The sequence below is a fragment of the Chenopodium album genome, chromosome 14 (assembly GCF_948465745.1).
Source record: "Chenopodium album chromosome 14, dcCheAlbu1.1, whole genome shotgun sequence".
Taxonomy (NCBI): Eukaryota; Viridiplantae; Streptophyta; class Magnoliopsida; order Caryophyllales; family Amaranthaceae; genus Chenopodium; species Chenopodium album.
The window spans coordinates 48,121,468-48,148,844 of NC_137847.1; the positions used below are offsets into that span (position 1 = coordinate 48,121,468).

The 27,377-nt window shown below is 35.6% G+C and overlaps 1 protein-coding gene across 2 annotated transcripts; it reads right to left on the reverse strand.

The window, feature by feature from the left end:
- Positions 1-595: 595 nt before the first annotated feature.
- On the reverse strand, positions 596-27,040 carry LOC145579392 (peroxisomal ATPase PEX6-like). Of its 2 annotated transcripts, XM_081636635.1 has the most exons (16): positions 26,691-27,040; positions 25,672-26,307; positions 25,335-25,578; positions 23,813-23,954; positions 23,173-23,356; positions 20,015-20,203; positions 17,701-17,964; positions 15,624-15,695; positions 6,752-6,838; positions 6,543-6,665; positions 6,357-6,467; positions 6,219-6,257; positions 5,974-6,095; positions 5,737-5,881; positions 5,523-5,603; positions 596-1,041 (listed from the first exon to the last, which is right to left on the reverse strand). In XM_081636635.1, exons 1-16 carry the CDS (start codon positions 26,967-26,969, stop codon positions 952-954), a joined length of 2,808 nt encoding a protein of 935 aa, XP_081492761.1. In that variant the 5' UTR covers positions 26,970-27,040; the 3' UTR covers positions 596-951. The 2 variants fall into 2 exon arrangements, with proteins under 2 accessions (XP_081492761.1, XP_081492762.1); XM_081636636.1 differs by lacking the exon at positions 15,624-15,695.
- Between the last annotated feature and the right edge of the window lie 337 nt (positions 27,041-27,377).

The following is a 27,377-nucleotide window of genomic DNA, read 5'->3' on the forward strand; positions in this document are numbered from 1 at the left end:
ATGGCCGAAAAAGGAAAGTGGGACAAGTATTTAAAACGGAGGGAGTATAAAATAGCTTAAAAATATGATGTAATTTTTTACTATTAGTTAATTAAATATTAAATGAAGAGTTTAATATTTAAATTATATATTAACAATCACAAAATAAATTGAAAAGATTTTTTAATAAAAAAATTTGTAATTTAAAAAAAAATGTGGCTAAACCGCAAACCACACCGCACCAAACCGCAAATTATGGTGCGGTTTAGTTATAAGTGCGGTTTGAAAAAAGTGCAAACGTCAATTTTGCGGTTAAATGTAATTTGGTATCCAAACCGCACTGCAAACACCCCTACTTCAATGTGTAATGTGTAGTTCCAAACTTGGACATTACTTACACAAGCAAGTTGCAGAAGCAAGTGCAAGATCAAGAAGGTTGAGCCGCCGCCAAGGCAGCAAGGTAGTCAAGCCAAATGTCTGCTGATAAGGCTTTATCGACAAACCTTAGGTCTTGCACTTGTAAGCATTGTGTAATAGAATGTCCTTGACGCTCAAGAAAAAAGGAAAGAAAAGAAACAAAGAGAGAGTAAGAGAGAGCATATAACAAGAGAAAAGGAAGACCAAAAAACTATATTCTTCATATTTCTCCCAAACAAAACAATGTTTAAGAAAAATGCATTCGACCTGATTGTTATTCCTATACATATGCTCTAGTATATGGAATCACACTCAAATACACATTATTTGTACTTCATGTTGAAAAGAATAAAACAGCCTACAAAAGAATGAAATAGTCCTCAACATAACATTAAGAGAGCAAGAAAGGGAGAAAATCAGAAGGGGGGAAGTGCATGCTCTTAATGGCTATCCGCAAGATGTAACATCATCCTTGATCATTAACCCCCAAAGAAGGTTGAAACATCCTTGTTTTTAGGCTAAATGCCTGAGCACTTTCCCAAATTTACCAAGTTGTCAGTTTGAACCTCCTCCAAATTGATCCCGCAGCATCTCGTACTTCCGAAGCTCTGCTAGGGAGAGAGATGGAGGTAATTCTGCTAAGACCTGCCAAAGTAATGAAAGGCCATACAAACAGACAGCAGACTCAGTTTAATCAATTAGCTCAGAATGACATACAAAGATGTTCAATGAAAATCTAATTTTCACCTTCCCCTTCTCCTCAATAATATCCTTCGGGCTATATAAAAACAATAAGTGGCAAAACTTACAACTTAAAAAGGCAAGAGAGCAAAAGAGAAAACTCACAAACCTACCACATACATGCAATACTAGAATCTAATAAAATGGTCTTGATTTTCTTTTCAAAAACTAAGGCCATAATTAAGGTTAGCAGTAAGATTGACATTCAGAGAAGAGGTAGCTCAAAAATACAAGAGGAGGGGGGGGGGGGGGGGGGGGGGGGGGGTTAGATTTGAGATGAGTTTGGGATATGGTTGTAATGTATCCATCCCTAATAGTTTATTTGCTCATAAAATCTTTTAATTACTACTTTGTAAATCATTATTCTATAGCATTTCAGTGTCAACTATTGGAGAGGAAAAAGAGTAGAGATATCAAGGAACGTTCATGTTTTTCCTCGTCCAACATGATCTGGAAACATTAAGAAATCATTCTGCTCAAACTATAAGCAATGTTGACAAAGAAAGTACGTATGTAATATTTATTACATAATAAAATTCTGCAAGTCTTCAAGCAAATGGCACATGATATGAAATGTGATGAAATAGCAATTTTTATAAAATAAAATAAATATAATATGATAAGAAAACAAATTCATATAGTACGAGAATAAGAAATGAAAATTTTGGGACCAGAAATCTATGTCAAGGCAAAAGGGAAAAAGTACTTCAAAGTTCAATCTCACAATGCATCAAAAAGAGATTTCAAGAAATGCCTTCATGAGCAGAGCCCAAAAGGGAAGCTAGATACACCACTCGCTTCAACAAAGTAACCCAAAGAAGACTCCCAGCCATGGAAAATCATACTTCCCCCTGATTTTTTTAAAATTACTTCACTGTTACCTTTTTTATTTTTCACAAAACTCACTTTCACCATTAAATATATTATTGATCAAAGTTTTTTTGTTGGCAAACAATCAAGTGGAACCAAAAAAAAAAAATTGGGAGTATCATTCTTCTCCGAGCAACCACACCATGGAAACAAAAAGCAACCTGCTGTGGAATCTAATGCCTTTTTTATCTTCTGAAATTTCTTATACTGCTGTAAAAGATCCTGAAGAGTAAAATGGGATGCCCAATGCCAAAGAATCATCGGCATGTGACATACAAAGTCAAATGATTCCATGTCTCCTCAGTAGCAAGACATATAGAACACGTGAGGGGATATAGGCTAGTGTGGTTTTCAAGAATGCAAAATCACAAGGTTAAGTTAACCCAACCAAGAATTTCAGCAACTCAGACAAAAGTTTTAACCCCAGCCTTCTCTGCAGTACCATATATATATGTTCATTTAACTACTGAAAAGGATTGAGATTTGGCTATTAAGGTACATGTAGAATAAATGACAGGTAAAAGATCCTGAACATTCAGTCAGCCAAACTCTCTAAGCACTGAGTCTAACAAAGAAACGATTGCAATGATTTTTAACTAGTAGGTCCCAAACTCCCTATCATGAGGGTTCCCGCCAAATTAAAAATTACAAGAAAAATATCACCAATACTCACTCAAATAAAATAAGTGGAGTATGAAGTCAAGTGCACAACCTATAGGGAGAGGAAATGATACTAAAAGGCTGCTCCCCAACACAAGCACCCTCCAACATAAATATAATTCTCTCCATTATGTACCTTGCATACGACCAAGAGAGTAAAAAGCGATATATGTGAAACAAATTTCCAGGGACTAGTATGTAGAACCTGAAACCTGAACACATCCTAGGCATTTTATTGAAGACCATAGCACCATACCTACTCAATAATTCCAAATCACTCTATGCCCAGAAGAAAATGCCAAAACCACTTCCCCACATATAAAGATGTTTAGGAACCAATGAGATTGAACATGGATAGTAACCAACCCATCCTTTAATCAGGGAGAAATGGCAAATTAAATGGAGGTAGAATCAATGAAGATTATGGAACAGTATAATCTTCAATAACCAATAAATCAGTGTGAAATATTAAGTTAACTTAACACAATAACTGAACAGATAGTGACCAAAACCTAATTGATGAGTGGTCAAAAAGTGAACGCCTACACACGTGAACACACTTTACATAAGCCCGAGAACATTTGCATGGTTGATAGAGCATACCTCTAGTCTTCTAATTAAGGATTAAGGAAGAAGTTGGTATGTACTCCCTCCGTCCCATAATATAGTTCCTATTTTCCTATTTTGGAGATTTAAAATGTTGTTCCTGTTTCAATTTTTGGATGGTATATAAAGACCATTATACCCTCACTTTTTTAACTTTATTCATTGTACTTCTAATTTACCCTTGAATTTTGCACATATCTTGTACTTTTTTCCACTTTATCTCTCTAACTTTTGTCTATGATTGTACTTTTCACTTTTATGAATGTATTTCATACACTTTCTCCTCCTATTTCATAAATACCGTGAAAAAACACAAACATGAACTATATTATGGGACAGAGGGAGTATAAAAATTAAAGCTTTGTATTTTTATCTTTGTGGGGATTTGGTTTGTTTGAAGAAAATAACCTACAAAAATGAGCAAGGACTAAACTCCAATATCCCCCCCTACACGATTCAATAGAACAAAGGATTTGACACGCAAAGAATTCTGAGCAACGGATTTGTACGCATGTCTTACATTCATGTTAGGTGGATTTCTCCTTAAACCTTTCATGATATTAGTAAAACACATTAGCACACTAAACTTTCTCAAATCAAGATGTGTTCTCACAATTTGTAGTTTATTGCCCACCATTTTCCAGGACATGAACAATTTAGAGGTCCCAAGCATAAGGACACTCATAGGATATTAGTTGTAACATCCAGTCATCCACGTTCACATAGATAAGTTTATCAACTTTGTACTGGCTTAGACCATTTCAATAGGTTATAAATACGTCACTCTATCAATAAGAATAGTAGTAGTATGCAAAATTGAGTCTGTTATGTGATTTGGTTTGACCCTGTGAATTTAGACATTCCTAAGATGGAAATCAATTACTCCATAATAGGCTTTAGACTCATTCCATATGCTAACTATAGCACTAATTTTCTACAAAGGCTTGAATCATGTTGGGGGAATGCAGGAATTAAGTCTTCATTCTTTGATAGAATTCCTAGTTTATTTTGCTTCAAAAGAAACAATTGCCCCATATAGACAACATACAAAGCTTTTAGTCTTTTACCCACATTACATATGTCAATTTCAACTTCCTTGTAACCCTTGATTAAAATAGTAAAAAGTACGCTGCTCTCAAAAAAAAAGTAAAAAGTAGGCTCTACCAATCATGCACGCATACTCCTAATCTACCCCATGTATGTTACTTTTTTACAAAAAAAAAAAAAAAAAAAAAAAAAATCATGCACGTAAACGGCCATGGGTGGGCTCGGGCGTGTGGTTCAGTGCATTGGTGGGTGTTTACTTATGCTATTATAATATCTTAGACTAACTTGTTCGCTAATGAACTTTATATCGTGTCATGATTTTCACTGATTCTTGCCTCCATTTAATTAGCCATTACTCCCTAATTAGAAATTACAAGTTGGGTTGATTATCTACCGTATTGGATCTCATTAGTTCCTCTCTATATATGACAGCAGAAAACAGAAAATTTTATCACTCTTTCTTAGAAAATACAAAACACATTTTTTGTTTTGGTCAATGATCACAATGTTCTTCATGTATCTCTTTGTACTACGCCAACGAGGTAGAGGTTGTGTATCCTTAGAAGTTAATTGCTAAAAAGCCGAGGGGCAATTATAATTTTCAAAAGAAAAATAAACTTGGAGGTTTATCAAACATGAAGGACTTTTATTCCAACACATCCTCCTAAAACATGCTGCCATTCCCTGAGTTTGTGGTTCCATTCATCAACCTACCTCACCAAAATGTCCAAAAGTCCCATCTTCCAAACATTTTGGGTCCCAGGTTAGCTTTGGAGGTGGTATGGCAGATTTTTCTCGATAGGGTACTCTGTTTTCCAGCAGCTACCACCTTCCCCGAAATGTTATGTGGTGACAGGTGGACGAGGCAGTCCTACTCTTCAAACTTGAAGAGAATATCTAATGTTTGTAAGTGGACACTGGTTTTTAAAAGCAGCTTCTTGTTAGTTGTTACAGCCATTTGATAGCCTAGCCCTTAAGCGATTCAATATAAAACATGCAAGTGGTACTTTAGATGTCATATCCCCCATTTTAAAAAAAAATAATAAAAAAATAAAAATAAAAATAAAAAAATTCAAGATCAAATAACAAAGCCTTTGTTAAGTCAAAGCAGAGTTAGGAGCATAGTTTTTGAACTTCAATGCAGCTATCTAAAATATCTTTATTTCCATTATGAAAACTTATACTGTGGACGTATCTCCTACCTTAATGAAATCCTCATATTCCACAGCAATGGAGTCCATTTGGCTATTGTCACTGGTTGGATCTGAAGCTGAACTTAAGACCTGCAAAGAGAAGAATAAGAAATTGATAGCAATCTAAGCATCTACCCTGAACCCACTCAGAAGGCTAGAACAAGCCACATTGTAAAGTTTCCAAAAAACAGTCCACCAGAGTAAACTACAACGCATCATCTACCTGCCGTTTTGCAGCATGAAACCAAGCATCTGCACACAAGGCATACATATCTGCACCAGTAAAATTTGGCGGGCATCTTTTTGCAATTGAGTAAAGAGAGACATCTTCATGCAGTTGAAACTTCCGGGTGAGTGCTGTAAGGACTCTGCATGATGGAATAATGGAATATTCAGTGATAAACTGATAATGCAAGAAAAATAATGATAACAATACGAGTAAAAAATATGGCCCACTAACCGCTCTCTATAAGATGGATCAGAATTAACCCCAACAAAGAGAAGCTTGTCAAATCGGCCAGGCCTCAGGAGTGCTGGGTCAATAAGATCAGGACGATTGCTTGCCCCAATTACAAACAAGTCCTTGTGAAACAGAATGCAAAGGGAAATAATAACATTAGACTTGGAGCATAACAAAGAAAAGACTTTACAACTTGAGAATTGAAAAAACATAGATAGTCATGATATGTAAGATGTGAAAGGAACCTGGGTGGAATCACTGAGGCCATCAATCTCAGCTAGCATCTAGCACAAACAAACATATTTTGTAATTAATGTCGTGTCAAACTAAGAGCTAATCAGCATTAGCTACAACTTACAATCGAACTTTGTCCAATTCCTCACCTGAGAAACAACTCTGTCCATAACTCCCCCAGAATCACCGGAAGCACCTCGAGCTGGGGCAAGTGAATCAAGTTCATCGAAAAAAATGACACATGGGCGTGCTGACCTAGCCTGCCACACGATCAAGTTCACTTATTGATTCAAACAAGCAACATAAAACAGAGGTACAAGGTTACAGCACTTCACCTTTTGAAATATGTCTCGCACATTTTTCTCAGACTCCCCTATGTACATATTGATTAATTCAGGTCCTTTTACACTTAGGAAATTTAGAGAGCATTCTGTCGCTACAGCTTTTGCCAACAGAGTCTGAGTTTAGTCGTGAAAACACAATCAAAAGATATAAACTATATGCTCATGATTTCATGAAGAAAAAACAAAATTTAAGCATTTACCTTTCCAGTGCCTGGAGGACCATAAAGAAGAACCCCAGAACGTTTACGCAACCCATATGAAAACAAATCCTTGTGTAAGAGAGGTAGCTATAAACAAATAATGCAAGTTAGCAAACTTCCAACCAAGAACAACGTCAAGCAAACCAATAACAGTGAATGCTCTAAGGCTCATGACACCTAGTAAGCAATGAGACCAAAAATGCTGAAGCCAAAGCCTAAAACACCATATGAGCTTTGCATAAATTCTTAAATTTGCCACCCCTTGAATTTAAAGTTAAGACCATAATTATGCCAAATGCTGCCCAGCACCTACAAATTCAAGGTTTTCAAGCACACACAGTAGTAGCAAATTGTCCACCACAACAACTGCATCACAGAAATACTTAACACCAGGAGAAGTATCCAAATGTTTAGCACCAAATCAACAATTAGAACTAGAAAACCAATGAACACGATAAACAAAAATGTAATAAGACCATCAAGACACGACTAAGGGTGCATATTATTCACCTAATTTTCACTTATCAGAACTTAGAACATTATCACATAACGAATCTGAACTTAAGAGAACTTATCAGATCTTATTATAAATCAAGGGGCGTTTGGTATAGTAATTTTAGATGTAGGAAACGGATTCAAATAAGTGTTTCCATTCTAGCTGTTTGGTATGAGTTAAAGTAACAAATGCCGTTTCGCAGGGTAACAAAATCTCCCAATTTGTTACCCTTGGCAAACTACTGAAAACAAAATATGTTTCCTTACTCAATCACAATCTACTCAAATTATTTTCATTCCATTAGGATACCAAACATATAGTAAAGGTTACATACTTACATTTATCATTATCCTTTCCCCTATTTATTCAAATTCTTTCCATTCCACCCACGGTGTTTATACCAAACACACCCTTAGTTCTAATAGACCTTTGGTAGCCCTTATAAACCCATATCAACTTATTTTTCCTAAACATATCTTATTTGACCTTATTAACCCTTGTCTCGACATAACATAGTCTAATTTTTTTACCAGAAATAAGTGCCAATAAAGTGAACCAAACAGGGCCTATAATAAACCTCTAGAAAAATGCAAAAGCCTTCATGAAGAAGGATCACAACAAAAATTGAGAAATATCTTCCAAACCAACTCAACCCTAAAAAAAATTTTAAACTATCATCAAGCCAGAAATTTGTAGACTCTAATTCCCAATGATTATAAAAACACATACAAGCACACCATTGCAACAGTTATAACACTATAACCAATAGTCACACTCCATCCAGCCAACCCAACTAGAGCAAACAAAACAATCTAGAGTCAGCCACACATAAAATAATATTGACAACATTGACATAATTGTAGTATTTCCATTCTAATTTAGTACTCATAAATTAAAGCTAGGCACAAAATCATAACATAAGTAGCCCGCAATCGATAATTATAGAGTATAGACTCTAATATGTAATTATGTACCCTTGGATCTAATATAGGAAAAAATAAAGCAAGAGCATGGAAGCATGGCTAAAAAGCTTTTAAAATTTAGATATATAATAATAAGGAAATTTTGAATTTTAACACCACAAAAAAAAAAAACACAAAAATGGTTTTCAACACTACAAAAAAAAAAAAAAAAAAAAAATAAAATAAAATAAAATAAAATAAAAAATAAAAAAAAAAAACTTTTATTTTAACACCACTAAAAGTTCACAAAATTAGCTTTTACCACCACTTACCAGGTTTCTAGACAGAATCCGTTAGTGGGGTCTATTATGCCACATGTTGGCATATAATTGGTTAAAAAAAAAAAAAACCCCAACGGCTAACCCCAGCCACCACAACCCCACCACCGACCACCTCTGCCCCCACCTCCGACACCCCCTATCCCAGCCCCAGAGACCGGAAATTCCTCCCCCTCCCTTTCCCCCACCCTAAACCCGGCAACCTCCCCCAAATGGCCACCAAAAAAGGCCAGCCGATTTACGAACGCCCCACAAACGGCCACCAAAAACGCCACTAACGGTCTTGACCGACTTTGGGTCGAAACCGACCACCCAAGCCTTAGATCGGCCGATTTCGACCATTAGTGGTCGTTTTTGGTGGCGAATTTTAGGGAGTTCATCACCTCCGGCCGATTTCGAGGGAGTTCGTGGGAGAAAAGGGGATTTTCCGGTGGCTGGCCGGGAACGAGCGCGCATTGCCGGTGGTAGGGTTGTGGTGGTGGCGCACTGCCGGCGGTGGGGCTGGGGTGGTTCGGTTAGTTTTAGGGTTTTTGGTTTTTTTTTTTTAATTTTTAATTTTTCTTTTTTTTTATACTAATAATATAGCGACACGTGGCATAATGGACCTCACTTAACGAATATTTTGACTGGTAAGTGGTAGTAATATCCAATTTTGTGAACTTTTTGTGGTGTTAAAATAAAAGTGTTTTTTTTTTTTTTTTTTTTTTTTTTTTTTTTTTTTTTTTGTAGTGTTAAAAACCATTTTTGTGTTTTTTTGTGGTGTTAAAATTCAAAATTTCCTAATAATAAAGTAGCAATGGAAAGCTATAAAAGTACATCAATCAAGCCCCAAGGGTCAATTAGACCACAAGTGATTGTTATTCTTCTTTTTTCACTATTTTTGCTGACTTCTAAATTAATACTCACTCAACTCAACCCCAATGACTTCAACTACACATGCATACGCACCATAATAACAATAATCATACTCATTACAAACATACCCGTCTGTTACACCCATTTTTTTAATCTGGCCAGCTCATACTCTTTAATAAAAGTAGGCCTATACCATTAGCAAAATCAAACCCAACAAGTCACAGACTTCATAGTCCATTGTTCAATTCTGGGGCCAGAAAGCAACTGGAAAAAGTGAAGTTATTTTCAACTATTATAAACAATCCAAAGGCAATTTTTCGGAGGAGAAAATATGGAAATTACAAAAGAATAGTGGAAATAGTTATTCACTTATAATAAAAGCAGGGAGAATAAATAACCATCAAACTACTTTGTCTAAGTAGTATAAGTAGAAGAAGGCAACAAACAGCAAAGAATATCAATCAAAATATCAAACATAGATATAAGATATAAGTACTAGTTGCTCTTAGTCTTTAGCCTCTAGGCTAGATTACATTAGTCTTAGCTTACAATTTCCACATATTAAGATCTCTGATCTTCTTCTCCATTTGTAATGAGAATGACGAAGTTAACCTTACTTCTGTCATGAAGTCTAACAATTACCCTGAACATATTATACAATGTTTGTGTGTGCTTCTTAGAGTTGAATGTATAAAATCTCTTGTTTGGTTCAACTTTTTTATTGCTTCTTTTCCTTTAACTGCTTATTGGTAATTCCATTAAGATTACTTGTAGATAAAGACAATAACCCCATGCGATAGGGTGTCAATAGCTTTTTGGCAATTTCTTGCCCCAACGCCGTCAAAGCAAGCCAATACAAACTAAAATCAACCACATGCAAAAACGATTTAGTAATGACAATATACACTATTAGTGATTCTTTAAAAACTTTTTGAAAAATTAACAAGAATAATCCAAACTTATAGCGTTCTTCTCATTTTAATCCCAACTATCTTTTAACTTGGATTAATCCCATTTATAGGGCTGAGCAAAACTAAAATCCAAGATCCGATCCGCATCCGATCCGAAAATTATTGATATCCTATCCAACTCTTGGATTTCAGATATCCGAAAAAAAAAAAAAAACATTAATTTCATTATTTCTTACGGAGTACAGTACAAAATAGTGAAATACACCAAACCCTATATTCTTTTTCTTTAACCTACCCCACCCTACCTCTCTTTCTCAAATCTCAATTTCTCATTCTCTCTCCTGTCACTTTCTCTCTCCTCTCTAACTTCCTCTCCAACTTTCTCTCTCCTCAATAACTTTCTCTCTCCACTTATCATCTCAAAATTTCAATTTGCAATCTCATACCCTCATATCTCCTTCACCGGCACCGACCACCAACTCACCTAGCTTACTGGGCTCTCTTAGTGTATCATATCTCCTCCAACAGCTCATGCTAACCTACCTCCACCGGCCGGCTCAACCTTTACGGGTCACCAAACCCACTGTCATCGCTGAGTTTGTATCAACCATTGGAACACTTTTATACTTTCTTTCAATTATTTTCTTCATTTTGTTTTAAAAGATTCTTTATGTATGTAATTAGTCATACATTATTGTGGGTTATTTGATAATTGATTATGATTTTATGGGATTTAATTGTTCAAAAAATCAATTTTTCCATTAATGTTAAAAGGTACTCCGATCCAAAATTTCGAATATCTGAAAATTTTCGTATCAGATATGGATATCAAATAATTGATTTTTTGGATATTCGATCCGTGCTCAGCCTTACCCATTTATGCAAGGACCCTTCTCAAAACAAATAAAATGACTTGCAACTAGTTACTCTTCCTCTCCATCCCATTCTCCTTCCTCTGTCCACCTTACATGACCACCCCTACTCCACCTTAGCCACCAACCACCATACCCATCACCCAACTTCTCTCACCTCTTCTACTACCTCTCAATTAAGTCATTTCAAGCTAAAGTTCATCACCACCTCTTAACTTCTCCCTCCTAATGTGCTTATATCAGTGAGGTCAACCCCAACAATACACCACCACCATCCCAAATTCCACCACCAAAACCCATCAATTTTTTTGCTCCAGTAGTTTGGCATTCCCAAAGGGTTTTTTTTTTTTTTTTTTTTTTCTTGATCATTTTATTCGATGTATAATTTTTTTTGCATATTTTTACCATAACTATACATAATTCTTCTTTTATACATTTAAGGAAATTTTGACTTTTGTTACCACTAAAATACACCACTTTGATTTCTGCTACCCATTAAAAAATTTATTTTATTTTAGTACCATCCAAAACCAAAAAATAAAGGTTTTGCTACTGTTAACATATTATGTTACTATTTCCGTTTTGAGGGGCACACTCAATTAACTTCCTTACATTGTCTTCCTCTCTCTCCCAGAATTAGTCATAAACATGGTTTGAAAATGCGGTTTCGGTCGCGATCGCGGAAACGGTCACAGTGATTCGGTAACGGAATTGATGCATTGATCGCGGACCGCATCGCGGTTGTCACGCAAGAATTTTTTTAAAATTTAAGTTTTGATGTTTTTTTCTCGTAATTTTTAAAAATCTTACTCATGCTTATTTCGTAATTGTATCTTGTATAGTTGTATGCTCTTTAAGACTTCAAGTATTATAAAATTGAAAAAGGGGGGTTAATTAAAAAAAAAAGGTTAATTGAAAAGGTGGAAATAAGGGGTGGGGAATGGGGACTAGTGGTCACGTGAGATATGAAAAAAGAAGAGGGGAATAGAAAAGATGGTGGGGTCATGTGGTCAGGTAGAAAATTCAGTAAGTAAAAATTAAAGTGGTAACTTCCAGCTGTCATGAAGTCATACCCAACTACCCTATTAATTGCTTTTTTTACAAAAACCTTTTTATTCAAAACCGTGGATACCGAGAAACTGATCGGTTTTCATGGAGAAGCATAAACCCTCGCCGAAGAGTGGTCAACAAGCTTAAATTTTGGATTTATTTCTTCGAATTCAGCCGGTAACGCTTGATGCGGCCGAGTTCCTTTAAAAAACGGCCGTATCGGCCGTTATCGCGGGGTTTTGAAAAGCGGCGCGCTGAATCGGTAAATATCGAAACGACAACTTGGAAATCCGTTACGTCTCGCCCGATTCGCGACGTAACGGTCGAGTTTTCGAACCATGGTCATAAACCCCCACCCCTTCATACAACCCAGCAACTCCATCAAACCCCTACCTCTTCTGCAGCAACCCCCACCCATAATCATCCGCACTCCCACCAGCGAAATGCATTCGACCTTCTTATCATCATCAGCATTATCTTCTTTAACATCACCTTTAAGATAATTTTGATTAATTACAAATCCTAATACTTTATTCTTCACATATCCTCCAATCTCATTAGCTTCTTCCACTATAGAAATCCAAAAATTATTTTCTTTTTCCTCCATATTTTCCAAATACACTACCCCTGATTTTGCAAATTACAATTGTCCTAGTGCTTAGTTAAAAATCTTCAGAGTATTTTTAAAAAAGAGAAATGATTCAATAGAAAATATGGTAAAATTCGAGGTAAGAAGCATATTATGCAGCATTAAATCCTGGAGTTAAGCAAAAACTTCCCCAAATAACCAAATAGATGAAGATATCATCTCCCTTTGAATTTTGCTAACAACCCCATCATCTAATTCTTCATCAAAAACCAATCCCTTGATTTTCAAACCTGATTTTGAAACTCTTTAATTATATACAAAGTCAAACAACACAAATTATTAATGTGATTATCTTTCATATGCTCTTCGAGATCCCAAATCACTCTTTCCTTTCGCTTTATTTTCAGCATTCTTAGAAAAGGAGGAAGCTCAATGTTGCTCGCTCTTTGAGCAATGCAATCCCATCACGGCTTCTCTCACGGGCCAATTTGGTGCTTCGGGTCGAATACCCAAAATAGAAGTATAGAACATCCACCTGAGAATCCGAGTGTCAAAACGATGTCGTAGTTGAAGAGGATGACCATTGGTAGGCGGGCAAATTGAGCTTTTCTTCTGGAGAAGAGGTGGGGATTACAGGGTTTATGACTATGACTAAATTCGAGGAAAGAGAAGAAAAAAAATGTAAGGAAGTCAATTATGGGCCCCACAAAACGGAAATAGTAACGCAATATGTTACTTGATAGCAAAACCTATATTTTTTTGTTCTAAATGGTAGTAAAATAAAATAAAATAATGGGTATGAAAAGTAAAAGTGGTGTATTTTAGTGGTAGCAAAAGTCAAAATTTCCTACATTTAATGTTGTTTCAATTACACAATTCTATAGTACTAAGAATTTTGTGAGAAACTTTAGTGAGTAATTGTGTAAAATTGGTTTTCTTGACATTTGGATTTTGTGATTTTTATTAATAAAGGAATGCAATCCTTAATCCACTGCGGAACACGCCAAAATATGAAAATTCCCCATCTATGGAGTTAAGAAGATCTAATCCTTGAAATCTTGCTTCATATGCCCGCAAAATTGTTAAGAAGGCTCAAATGTGTCTCCAAAAGCTGAATTTCCTAACATCAGACCCCCAAATTCGCTATATCTCATCTTTTTTTTCTGTACTCTGCCACTAATCCACTCTTAACCATTGCCATGCTCTCTTAGCGTTGTTTCAATCACACAATTCTGTAGTGCTAAGAATTTTTGTGGGAAAGTTTAGTGGGTAATTGTGTAAAATTGGTGTTCTTGACAGTTGGATTTTGTGATTTTTTTTAATAGAGGAATGCAATCCTTAATCCACTACGGAATACGCCAAAATATGAAAATTCCCCATTTAGGGAGTTAACAGAAGATCTAATCCTTGAAATCTTGCTTCATATCCCCGCAAAATTGTTAGGAAGGCTCAAATGTGTCTCCAAAAGCTGAATTTTCTAACCTCAGACCCCAAATTCTCTATATCTCATCTTGTTTTTCTGATCTCTGCAACTAATCCACTCTTAACCATTGCTATGCTATCTTAGCACAGATCAAATGTAGATGTTATGCCGATATCATTGAGGAGACAATTTGACAATGCCGACACTTTAGAGGGTTGTTACTTTTTCATATTGTATCATGTAATGGCCTTGAATAAGAGGAGGCCAGTGAAGTAGTATGGTCGATGGGAAGTTGATGAGATGAGATGGACGGCAATTGTGACAGCAGTGGGCAGTGACGGCAGTGGTTATTGTGAACAAATGCAGTGGGGATATCAGGGAGGAAGTATAGATAAATTTTTTAAAAGGGCAATTTAAAAAAAAAAAAAAAAAAAAAAAAAAAAAAAAAAAAAAAAAAACTAGATATTCAAACTTGACTAACCAGCCTTTTTGACCTGTTTAACAGGTTAACAATATAAGAAAATTATTTTGAGAAGGGCCCTTACATAGGTTTATTTTGAATTAAAATATAGTTGGCATTAAAATGAGAATAACCCCAATAGTTGGGATTGTTCTTATTAATTTTTTCAAAAAAAATTCAGATACTTTTAAGTTAAGATTAGGCAACCAAATCATTCGCCATGACACTCAAATTCTAATAAACGTATCACACTCTACAAGTAATAAGAAAGACAATAATGAGACACAAACTGTATGGAGTATTGAAACAGTTAGATAGAGATATTGGACATCGAAATGCAATATATACCCCCCCCCCCCCAACCCCAGTTTTCAAAAACCTAAAAGCATCCTGGTTCTGTGGCATGAAATCCCAATAAGGTAGGCAAATGCATCCACTTATTCTCCTGCCAAATTGGGCACATATACCATGTACATTTCCAGATAATGCCATGTCAATATAGGTTTGAAGGGAGTAGGGATTGGGTCTAAGTATCCAAGTCATATTTATCAGCTGATGGCCTGATATTACTTGCCAAAATAATTTAAATAAAAGTGAAGTAATTATTATGTCTTTGATCAAAAAACACTTCTTATTTTGGTTATGGAACTTTTTTAAGGAAAATTTGTGAACAGCTACTTATAACTCGTCCACCATTGGAAAAACTTAACTACCTAATAAGTTTGTTTATTTTTCCAACATTTAAACTTTATGCTTTTTCTTAGAGTAAAAACTACTTATTAGATGGTTTTTAAGTTTTTTTTTTTTTTTTCCCCCAAAAGTGGATAGTTTTTAGGTAGTTATCTGAAAATTTTCCATTCCAAATTCAATATAATTTTTTTTTTAAAAAAAAACGCATTCTTCAAGAACCAAACCAATCAATACAGCAGTTTCAGAGTGATGGAAAAGTAATATTGGCATATACAAACAAACTAACCTGAACAGTATCCAGAATTGCTTTCTTCACATCTTCAAGCCCACCAACATCTTCCCATTTAATATTCGGAACCTGTGAAAGAATGATAGTCAAACAAAGTTGTTCTTTGTTGTAAAGACGGAACCAAAAGCTAATTACCATGAACAATGAGTACTTTTCTACTATAAGTAGAATACACAGAAGTTATATCAAGGATATGTGTGGAAGGTTCCACTTGCAAACTGCTAAGCATTAGAAGGCTATAAGAAGAAAACTCCCCTAATATTATTGTTACACTTTCAACTTTGATATGTGTTAATTTCTTCAATTACTTTAAAATAAAAACAATGTCCACATGGTAGCTGCTGCTATCAGCCAGGCACTACATGGATGTCAAACCTAGGTAACCACCTTGAGTAGTCAGGACTCACATAGTGGCTTGTTTTTGATAGATCCACCGTTATATTTTATTTAAATGGCAGTTAAAAGATAAAGAGTACAACTTGAAGTAATGGAAGCAATAGTTAATAATGTTACGAAAGTAATACAGTTTTGTGTGTGTGTGTGTGTGTCTTTACACACACACACACTCACAATAAGATAGGTAGAGTATAAATTGATAGAGATAAAATAAAAGAGAAGAGCACAAGATAACAAGAGTATACTGCAGGTTGCTGAAAGTTAACGTACACAACATAATTAATGCCCAAATGAGGATGGGATAGCACAACTAGACTATTGGCACATAAGGGTGCCAAGCCCCAACTGACCCTTGATCAATCCGGAGTCAAACACTTGGACCATGACAATAAGGCACCCTTGTTAGAAAATTGCTACACTAATCCTCAAAGATTGGACCATGACAACTGCTTGATCCTTTCTCTCAACTCTTGTCAAACGACTCAAATCTACCTTATACTCTAGTCTCTTAATAAGCACATTTGGGTACCTTAAGACGCCCAACTCAATTATATCTTCTCTCTCGCATCTTGTCCCAAACAAAATGCCAATCCCACCGCATATTAAGTCACTTCATTCTTAATGACATTTGTTCATGGTACCTAATATGGTGGGGAATATCCTCATCAACAGTACCAACTTGAGATTCTGACTTTTGGCTTTGGCTAGTCCTATCAGTAGGCTGCATCCATGTGAATGCCTAAGCCTTAAGGTAAATGACACCCGAATTAGGAGATGGGAAAAGGTAATTTAGAAAGGAGATCCAAGAAGAATCCAAAGGTGAAAGCAATAACTAATCGAAGAAGAAGGATTGCAATGAAAGACATAACTGCATAAGGGATTACTTCTTCCACCAACACCACCACTACATCATCACTATTTCTACTCTCTTTCAAGTTGCAAATATGACTATTACCTTTTGACTAAAATAAATTCCATTATTACTATTAGCTTCAATACCTCTAAATCTTTTTGTTTTAATTCTATAACAGATTAAAAAAAAAAAAAAAAAAAAAAGAAGACAAGACTGAATTTTTCTTTGTTTTGTGGGTCCTCTAAAAAGTCTCTCTAGAGTTCTTTATCTGCTTGGGGGTAAGGTTGCATACATTAGAACCTTCTGAGATCTTTGCCTTGGTAGGAAAAATATTAGTTGTTATTGGTTTATGGTAAAACTGTCTGTTTACTGTGCATTTTTACATGTACCATCACCCAAGTTAAAAATATAAGGCTGTGATATAAATAATACGTAGTATATGGTTTCAAACTGTACAGAAGTGAAGCTAATCCTTCCAGCAACATAAATAAATATTTCCTGAATTGCTCCACAGTACTCCATGCTCTATTTCCACCACTCATACATTAATACAATCTAACCATCTAGGATGGACAAAACCAACATAACTAAAAAAACCGAGCTTATAGAATCCCAAATTTAATGTAGCGCCAACACTAAAGTAGCATCAAGTACTTGTTGGTACTGACATGGATGCCCCTCCAACGTTGGGATATGCATGCAAGCTATACCCAAAAAAAGGTTTAACTATATGGTCATAAGCTCATAACATAAGAAATAGCTACAGTACACATTAGCAAAAAAAAAAAGTTATCGACAAATATAGTCATTAATGCAAACAGGTACCTTCGGCGCGCCTAATGCAGATGCATTCCTCTTTTTCGAGCGCTCTAACGCTTTTGACAAGTCTTCTTTCCCTGAATTCTGATTATTATTCTCTCCAACAGGTTTAGATAGCAATTTATTCTCAACTGTCTTCTCAGGATCACTTAGGAAAAGATCTTTGGGGATCACGCTGGCTCCAGCATCAGCAATTAGTGAACGTAAATCCCTGGGTGTATAACCTGATGTCTGAGCAACTAAATCCTTCACAACATGCTCTAAGCCACCCTGCAGCAGCCAATACAGTCAACATATTAATTCAACAGCTTTAACAGACAACAATTGAACACAATAGCATCATTTATAGAATGTCAAACCAGAGAGTAAGCCAAAAATAAGTTATGTTGCTAATAACATCCTATGTAATAGATAAGTGCCTAATTAACAGTCTTCATGACATCCCTCCTATATATCACAGTACTGAGTTTCAGAAGAGATTATCACGATTGATAATTTTCAGGTGCAACTGCCAACAAAAGATTTGTCCCTTAATGACTGTATTATGTGGTACAAGGATACATGAGTTTGATCCTCGCCCTTTCTTCACTGAAAAGTGGCAGCTGTTTGTTGACATAGACCTTTTTGATTTAAAATGGGAATTTTGAACTTATCAAGTTAATGTATGTCAACTTTGATCTTGGAAGAACTTCAGAATGTACTATAAGCTATGTTCTCTTAGCCTGAAATAAGGTGTTTTGGTATGATTTTTTTTTTTAGGTCTAAAATGTCTAATTAAAAACTTCTAGTCTAGTATGGTCTGATCTTATCACTATGTTTGACTAAATTCTGACCACATTTGTTAGCTAATAAATAGTGCTTTTTTTTTTAATCACACCATTTGATATAGGCATAAGATTCAAGAAAAAGAGTAAAGGTTGGGAATGTCAAATTTGACTATGTGATACAAACAAATAAGAGAGGAAAATTGGGTTAATTGTGGTAGTTAATTTGTTAGCAAATGTGAACAAGGGTAGTTAGGGTATTTTGTGTGTGAACACAAGCAAAAAGTGAATGAAGTATTTTGAAATTGTGAAATTGTGCAATTAATATGCAGCTTTCCAAAAAAATAAATGGTGCAATTAAAAAAATAAATAAATAAATAAGTAATAAAAATTGAAAGAAAAAACATTATGAACTAGGGTCTTGTTAGATCTATCTTAATGTTTATTCTATTTTCTACGTATCTAATTTTCATAATTTCTTAATAAGAAATTCCAGATATTTGACAATAACCAATTGCAGATATGATCTGTTCTGGTGTGATGAGTAGATGAGATGTGGTCTAGTTATAATAACAAGTAAAAAGTTCTTTCAAGGCGCAATAAAGCGATAAAGATCCTGCTGCCCCTTTGCCACGATTCAGTGCACCTCTTTAAGTGAGACGCATTGCACAGATGCGCCTCATGCGTGCATCGTGACTCGTGAGCCTCTGGTGTGCCTCATGTGTGCCTTGTGCGCCTCTGATGTGCCTCATGTGCCTCTTTATATGCGCCTTGCCTATTGTGAAAAAAGCTCTACCCTAATCACCTAGCGCCTCAACGACTAGGCACACCTTAAGCACACTTTTAATACACTGCTTGAGATAAGGTGAAGGAGCATTTCTATGGCTACATTTAAGTGCTTTGGTTGGAGCATAATAATCACATCTTTAGTAATAAGGCTAATGGGGTGGTGTCATAGGATTGTGTTTCTTTTAGCTTCTTTGTAGTCTATAGTGAAAGACTTAAAGGTGTTTTATCTAATACTTTGTTGTCAGCCGTCTAGTGTGATTATCGCACTTTCTCATTATTAGTCCTCCATTTGACTTTGTACTCGTAATGTTTACCTTCATCTCTATAGAAAATCTTTCTATCTAATAAATTATTTAAAAAAGCCCTCCACCAATACCACCATTTAGCCTTTGAAGATGTTGAGTTTTCCTTGATTGAGGTGTATGGAATCAGATGACCTCAGAAAGAATAAGAGATCCATAGCCTCAGAAGTTTCTCACTTTCCATTCCCCCTAACCCTTTTATCATACATTCACCTTCCACGTTTTATATCTTTTTCTTTAATGAGATCTCTGCAGGTTTACTCCTCCCAAATTTAAGTCAAATTAAAGTCAAAAGGAGGTGAGAAAGTGAACCATGCAAAGGGGTGAGAGGACAGAGAGAAATCTGACATCTGCATGTATGCGACAAAATTAACAGCTAAGAGATGAACCTTTACTAGTTATACGTTGAATCTATCTTATGAAGAGCAGAGATAATGAAAAAAAAATTATGAACATCAAACATACATCAGCAGAGATTTCAGGAATGCTTTGCAATGATTTGGTTAGCATTTTAGCTCTTTCTTCTTCAGTCAAAGGCTCCAGATTAAGCTCATGGCTAAAGCAGCGTCTTACAGTAGGTGGCAGGCCTTCCGTACTCTCAGTTACTGCAATCAACAAAACCCGGGGTCGCCTTATTCTTTCAGCACTCTGCAACTGCAGCATCAGCAAGTTACAAACAGATCACAAAACAGACATACTTCACAAAGCAGAAGAAACACTGACACATAACATGGCAAGCTTGGTTACGTATGGGACTAATCCGATTCAGGTAAAACTCAGAAGCCTATAGAACTGGCCCAGGGCAAAGACAAGAGTAGTTGAGAGCCAAAGTTGGTCCATGAAGAACAAGATCAGATCAAACCAGCCTGATGGCGAATTGGCTTAGGCTTGTAATAAATGTCCCCAATCCATTTTCATTAAATATACATTTAGTTACACCAAATACAGTGTACAACAACACGCCATGGTTTCAGATGTCATCAATTGAAGGAAAGGCATAGCAGGGACTATATAAGACTTATTTACACTTGGATAGTTGTATAACAGTGGAAATAGAAGAGAATAAAGTAAACAGCTTCAATTTTAAATTCATTGGTAATAGGAAGTACTTCTAGTTGATGGCTGTGAAGTAATTTACTATAAGCTGATGACATCAGGACAATTCAGGTTCACTATATTCAATCTGAATGCAAGGAAACATTTGCAGAAAGTAGAATTAGGAAAATCAGCAATGTTAAGGGAGGAAAGTCATATCTAAAAGCACCGGAGAAAGAATGCAGAAGACTCGCATGTCTAGTAATTAATGATGTGTGGTCTATGATTTTTTGGCTCTTAATGTGGGATAAACAGAGCAACAGCAATTGATGAGAGATTGTGGAGGATTGGCATCTAATGAAAGTCAGATGGAGTGTTAAAAGACTGAATGGAATCACTGTATCTCATATTCTGATTTCTTTACAGCAGAGAAATTTGATTGATTGCTCAACCTTGGCAGGGTTCTGAAGATAATTTTAGCACAGGCATTGTGAGGTATCTAGAAAGAGATAAACATGAGAGTGTTTCACTGTTTCAGCAAAGAAAAAGGTCTGTTGAAAGCATATTGATGTATATTGCAGAGGTTATGTTGTAGTTAAGAAAATAATCAGAAAACGACACATGTACCTTGAATGAAAACCTGGGCCTCTATAATAGATTCATGTAGTATTTTGATATATTTCTAAGGGATATCAGTGTGTTGATTTCAAAAAGTAATATTCTCGGTTTGCACATGTGATGGTATAACCTGGGCTTTGCATTTGATGTGGATAATCCTGCAGCTTTTGTATCCTAGGCATTGCATAGTTGCATACTACGGTACTAACCTAGCAACCCTTCCTAAAAGCGGTAAAAGGTGGGCAAAAGCAATCCCCTTATGCAGTAAAGGCTACAGTCTCCTATAGCAATGCAATAATTAGGTTATGCATCTTCTAGGAGGCCAATTCAAGCTAAATATGCAAGGTGCAATCAGATATATGGATTTACTTTCCATTCTTAAGCTAAGAAAAAGAAACGAAAAAAAGCCAGGGGGTGTTTGGCCAAGCTTCTAGAGCTGTTTCTCTGAGTTACCAATAGAAGCTAGGCCAAACAGGAGTAAAATGAGAGAAGCAGAATACCAAAACCATTTCTCACAGCTCTAGAAACAAAATCTCCAGATTGAAGCTTCTCAAACTGTTTCTCAGGGAGTTGTGGAATTCATAAGAAGTTTTTTACACACAGACCATATTAACCCCAATTAAAAAAAAAAAAAAAAAAAACAGAATGGCCCCAAATAATAAACAACTAGATATGTCTCTCAGTCTCTCCTCATATACAAATCTGTGCTTTCTCTCTCCTCCATGGCGAACCACCATGAGACCATCATTAATATGCTTCTGGCCACGTTCCAAAAAAAAAAATATTTGCTTCTGGCCACCTTTCATCTTCTCCAATAGACATTCTAATATCATAAAGCAGCAATCTTGGTCTTTTGGAAACTCATATTTGCAATTCACATACAGAAGAAAACTTTGATCATATTTTATTAGAATTTCCCACAAATTTATTGTTTCTGACAAAATATGACGATCAAATTTCGGTTTGATGATGAAGATTAGATTATCAATTGAATTTTTATTTTATATAGCTACTGTTTTATGCTTGGTGTTGGTTTCATCATTTAAAATAAAAGAGTCACGTTGGGTAGTTCGGTACATACGGAAACTGATAGGAAGGCTAGATACAAAGAGTGGAAGAAAGAGGATGATGAGAAAAAAAAAAGGGGGGGGGGGGGGGGGGGGGGGGGGGGGGGAAGGAAAAGACAGTCAACTCTTGGAATCTGAATTCCATGGTAAAATCAATCTTCTGCGCTACTTTTTTAATCCGATGGTCCACAATACTTCTCTCCTTCTAAATTAAATGGTCCATAATACTTCTCTCCCTCTAAATTAATTTGTAGAGTAAATAATGGCCAAACAGAGTAAAGTTGTTTCTGTTTCTATGAAGTACTTCTACAATTAGGTGGCCACACATATCTGTTTCTTAAAAGTGTTTCTAAAGAAATAGTTTCTACAAAACTACTTCTAGGAAAGAGAAGTTTTGTAGAAGCATGGCCAGACAAACCCTTAAGCATTTTGGCATCACATGTTCAATGCCTAATTAGATGGGCTGTTGGGAATCTTGGGCAGCAAGTCAGTTGCTCAACTAAAAAATTAAATTTGAAAAAAATGAGGCAAAAAAGGGGTTCTTCTCTGACAAAAGTTCTTAACACCTTATTCTTCTGCTCCAAGAAACAATTTTGTTGTGATTTAGACAAATCTTCCAGATCCAACAATACATTGCATTGATTAAAATTGGAGTGGAAATTCTATAAAGCAAGAAAGTATTATATTAATCCTTTTCTTCCTTTTGACACATAGGCTATTTGGATTAATCGCAATCAAATTTTATGGTTTCACTAAATTTTTACTGGGCCAAAAACTGAGGGCCAGTGATTCTCAATTTCTAGAGCTGAAAAGGAAATTGATCACAAACTTCCTTCTACATCAGCAACTCATATATAATACAATAAACAGAAATCTTCCCCGATCAGAGAAACTTTTACTTACTGGGCCACAGTTCAATTTCTCCTCTAAAGGTACATCCTCAACCTTGACAACCGGCTGTGTGAATTTCCTTATAACAGACGCCACCTCAGAAATAATACCAATGTGATCAGATTGCGAACCCTCATTGGATGCCCAATTGCGGAGGACATCAAAATGCTGCAGTAACAATATAGCTGGAGAGTATCTGCAAAAAGATCCAAATTTTGCAAAAATTAACTCAAGACATCAGATGTATCCCTGCTCTCCCATATAAAACAACCTCAAGCCGATAATATGGGGAAATGAAATATAAATCTTCAAGCCTTTATCACAGAAAATAGATATAAAAAAAAAAAAGAGCTTGTGTCATGAAACGCTAAGAAAAGTGAAGGATCAAAATTCAACTCATTTACTTAACTTTTTCAATTTATACATGGATATAAATTAGACGTTGCAAAAGCCATTTGGAAAGTATTTACCAACTTTTAATCAGAGAATACATAGTAAATTCTAATGAAATGAACTTACAAATTCATATCTACGCTATGGCACCTAGTTTATATTTTGGTTGCACAAACCGGCAGAAATACTAGTCAATAACAATGTAACAGAAGATAACAAAGTAGACTGATTCATGCCACAGTTTCAACCTTAGGAATACCTATGAGCTGTACTGAAGGCCTGAGTTAGTAATGAAGACGCTTTTTTCTCAGACCCTTCCATCAAAGCATTACAGCTGTACTCTACCACATGCAGACCAAGTCGGCTAGCAACATATTTGACAACAGTCTTCTTTCCAGATCCTGCAATTGCAACAGAATAAGCTCCCAGCACTATTTTGTAACATGGTCCTAGGTGGATTGAAATTCCATCACAAATCTGGTCCATCTACATCAATATACTTGATAATATCAAATATTCACTTGCATATCAAACACAGAACTACTGCTTCCTCAAACTAAAATAATATATTAATTTATTTACTGCAACAAGGGCCATACTTTTTAAAGAAAGAGAAAAAATAATTTTACTGAAAAAAAATTTGTTGAAAATAGATCACTGCCAATTGGTACAGAAAGTCATGAAATATGCATTCATTGACGTCTAACATCTCCTTGAGCAGTGATCTCACAATAGGGATTGATGAATATGCCACTGTATGACTCCATGCTATAGTCCTTTAAGAATCATGTCAAATATAAAGTATTATAGATTTTACTGTATAAATTTGCTTTGGTATTGCAAAGTGACCTATAATGGTAAAATGATTTTGTGAGATGCAAATTAATATTCCATTGGTACAGTAAAACAATTTATATATTGGACCAGGAGTAAACTAAAACAGCTTATAATTTTATTGTATATGATGTTAAAATTAACAGATTGGAAGCAAGTAGTTACAATTATTTGTACGATCAAGCATTAACTAAAGGAACGACATGATTTTGTCATAATTTCTCAACTTCATAAGATGTATAAGATATACTTCCTTTACTTTTATTTAGATTAAACATTTCGATTTTCAATTATTAATATTTTCAATCATCAATATGTAATAATTATAAGAAAATTTGATATTTGAAAAGTACAAATTGAAACGAACCTAATAAGACCTCACATTTCCTTACTAATACCCAGAAAAAAATATATCAAAATAAACAATGGTGTGTGAATAGTGTAAATTACGAATAGTTTATCTAAAAAGAAACAGAAGTAAATCCTCTTGATACATAATGAACTTGATAACAATATTGTGCATTGACTGGAATTTATTTTATTGACATAAAACCTGAATCAATTTCTCAATTGCTCAAAATCAATTATCATACACATTCCCTTCTCGAACTCAAAGACCACAGCTTTGTTTATCGCATTTCTATCTCCCCAACAATCCATTTTTTTCACCTTAGATTAGTGCCATGAAAGTCTTAATCAAAGCATTGTAGCATCGTGACCCAAAATTCTATGTTTTATGAGGTCTTTGAGCGGAGGTTACCTTAGGAATGGGTGCAAACATAAGGGTAGTTTAAAATAAATATTTTTTAAGAAAGGCCTATAACACAGGGTCATATGATAGAAGATCCCATTTTTTATTGGGTTGGGGAAGGGGGGGATAAAAATGCAACTATATTGATGATTGCATACATACAATAGAATTTTATGAGATAAAGAAGATGATAGACCTGCCAAACCATGCAGTAGGACAGAGACACTGAATTTGGATGAAAGTACAGATGGACATAGAGATGGAGTAAGGATGCAACCCAGGGCCTTTATAGTATTTTTCTGTAAAGGAGCTATTCCAGCAGGCTCAGCGATCAACATATCTGGGGGGAAAGCAGCAGCAGCACTTCCACCAAGAACAAGAGCTGTGTGTTTACGGTTAACACGAAGAATAGGTTTCTCTGGAGGATCCAAGGCAACAACCTATGACATAAAGATCCAACTCAGTGTTACTTTTGACTCTGTCGCATCTTCAATTTACTTGAACTAGAGGCCTCAATAAAGACAGGAGTTCACCTTGAAATAAATAATATCACCTCCATCATTCTTCTTTCTCAGGCTACAACTGACACACAGGATCGAATTGCAACTCCAGTCAATTTTTATACTGAACACATCATCTTTAGCAAGATATCTATCAATATTAAAATATTCTTGTAATGCCAAATCAATCATTTCTTGACGATCCACAGCTTCAATGGGAGACTTTCCTCTAAGAGATTCAATGGTACCACACTCGGGTATCTTCAAAAATGATATTCTTAAATGTGATGCATATCGTGGCACATGGGGCCAAGGCTCCAGCCTCAAATTGACAAAACAATTCTCGAGCCCTAATCCACTTTTCTCTACACACTCATCAACATCAAATATAGTTGCTAGAGACTCCTTTCCATTGCGAAGAAGAGATGTCAAGCACGACGTATGAAGGTCCACATTAAACGCCAGGAGAGGAGAGAGATAGGCAACATTCTTTCTCAAAGGCTGGAGGTAGCCTTGTTGGAAAGTCAAAGATGGTAATATAAGCATTGTCTCAGAGGCACAAGTGCCTTCTCCGGCATCAGGCAAAACTTCATCCTCGGAAAGAGGGGGATCTAGAACTACAACTTGGCCAATTCTTGAAGCATTGGTCTCAATATTCTTGATAATCACCTATTTTTAACCAAAAACACATTGGTACATAACCAACAACCAACCTTAATAATTCACAATTACAGCAAAAGCTTAATGACTAGGCTAGAACACATCCATCCATCTACACATTTCATTCCAAATTCTTTCATGTGTTAGTTTTACTAGTGAGCTTACTAGCATTTTCGACGCGCTACCAAACCAATCATTCAAGGGGTTATTCAAAAGTCCAATGCATAACTCAAAAATAAAACTTTCCCACAATTTGCAATCAACTCTTCAAATAGCAATCTAGGAATTTCTATAATTCACCAATATAATAATAATAAATTAAAACCATAACAATTTTCAATAAAATATAAAAAAAATTAACCCCAGAAATCAAAACTAAGAGGAATATATACCAGAGAGCCTGAAGTGATGGCAAGACGTTTAAGGTCAGCAAGAGAGAGACCAACAAGGGAAGAATCATCAAGAGAAGCAATTCTGGGTGGAATTCCATTTTTATCCTTGTGAAACCGAAGAATTCCAGCTTGTAGCTGAAGAGATGGAGGGGAAGCGAGGGCATTATCGTCAACCTTGGCATCTCCTGCGCTACTGGTTGCGGAGGTGGGGTTTTGAAGGACGGAGTTGAGAAGGGCTTTGGTGGAAGCAAGCACCAATGGCTTCCTTCTTTCCACCATTAGAGATGATTTGTTAGTGTGGTTGAATTTTTATTTTTCTGGTTTTGTCAACAACACTGGTTTTGTACAGAGTGAGATTGGGAAGTTGGGAATAGTTGGTTTGGTGGTGCGTGGTGCGGACTGGGGTCAAATTGTCAAATAGTATGGTTTGAGCCATGATCGCGGATTAATGACCCCATAAAGGATATTCAAGTCGTAGAGGGTGTGTTTCGCTAGGTAAGCTACAAATAATGCAACAGAACAATGTGAAATTATTCTAAACCTAACATATTAAAAACAAAAAACATGTCATGATTGATCATCCTTGAAACTGGCACAATTATTGAATTTACTAATTTTGTAATGTCCACCTATAAAATTGTAAGAACTAAACATGCATCAATCTCATCACTAGACGACAATTGTATG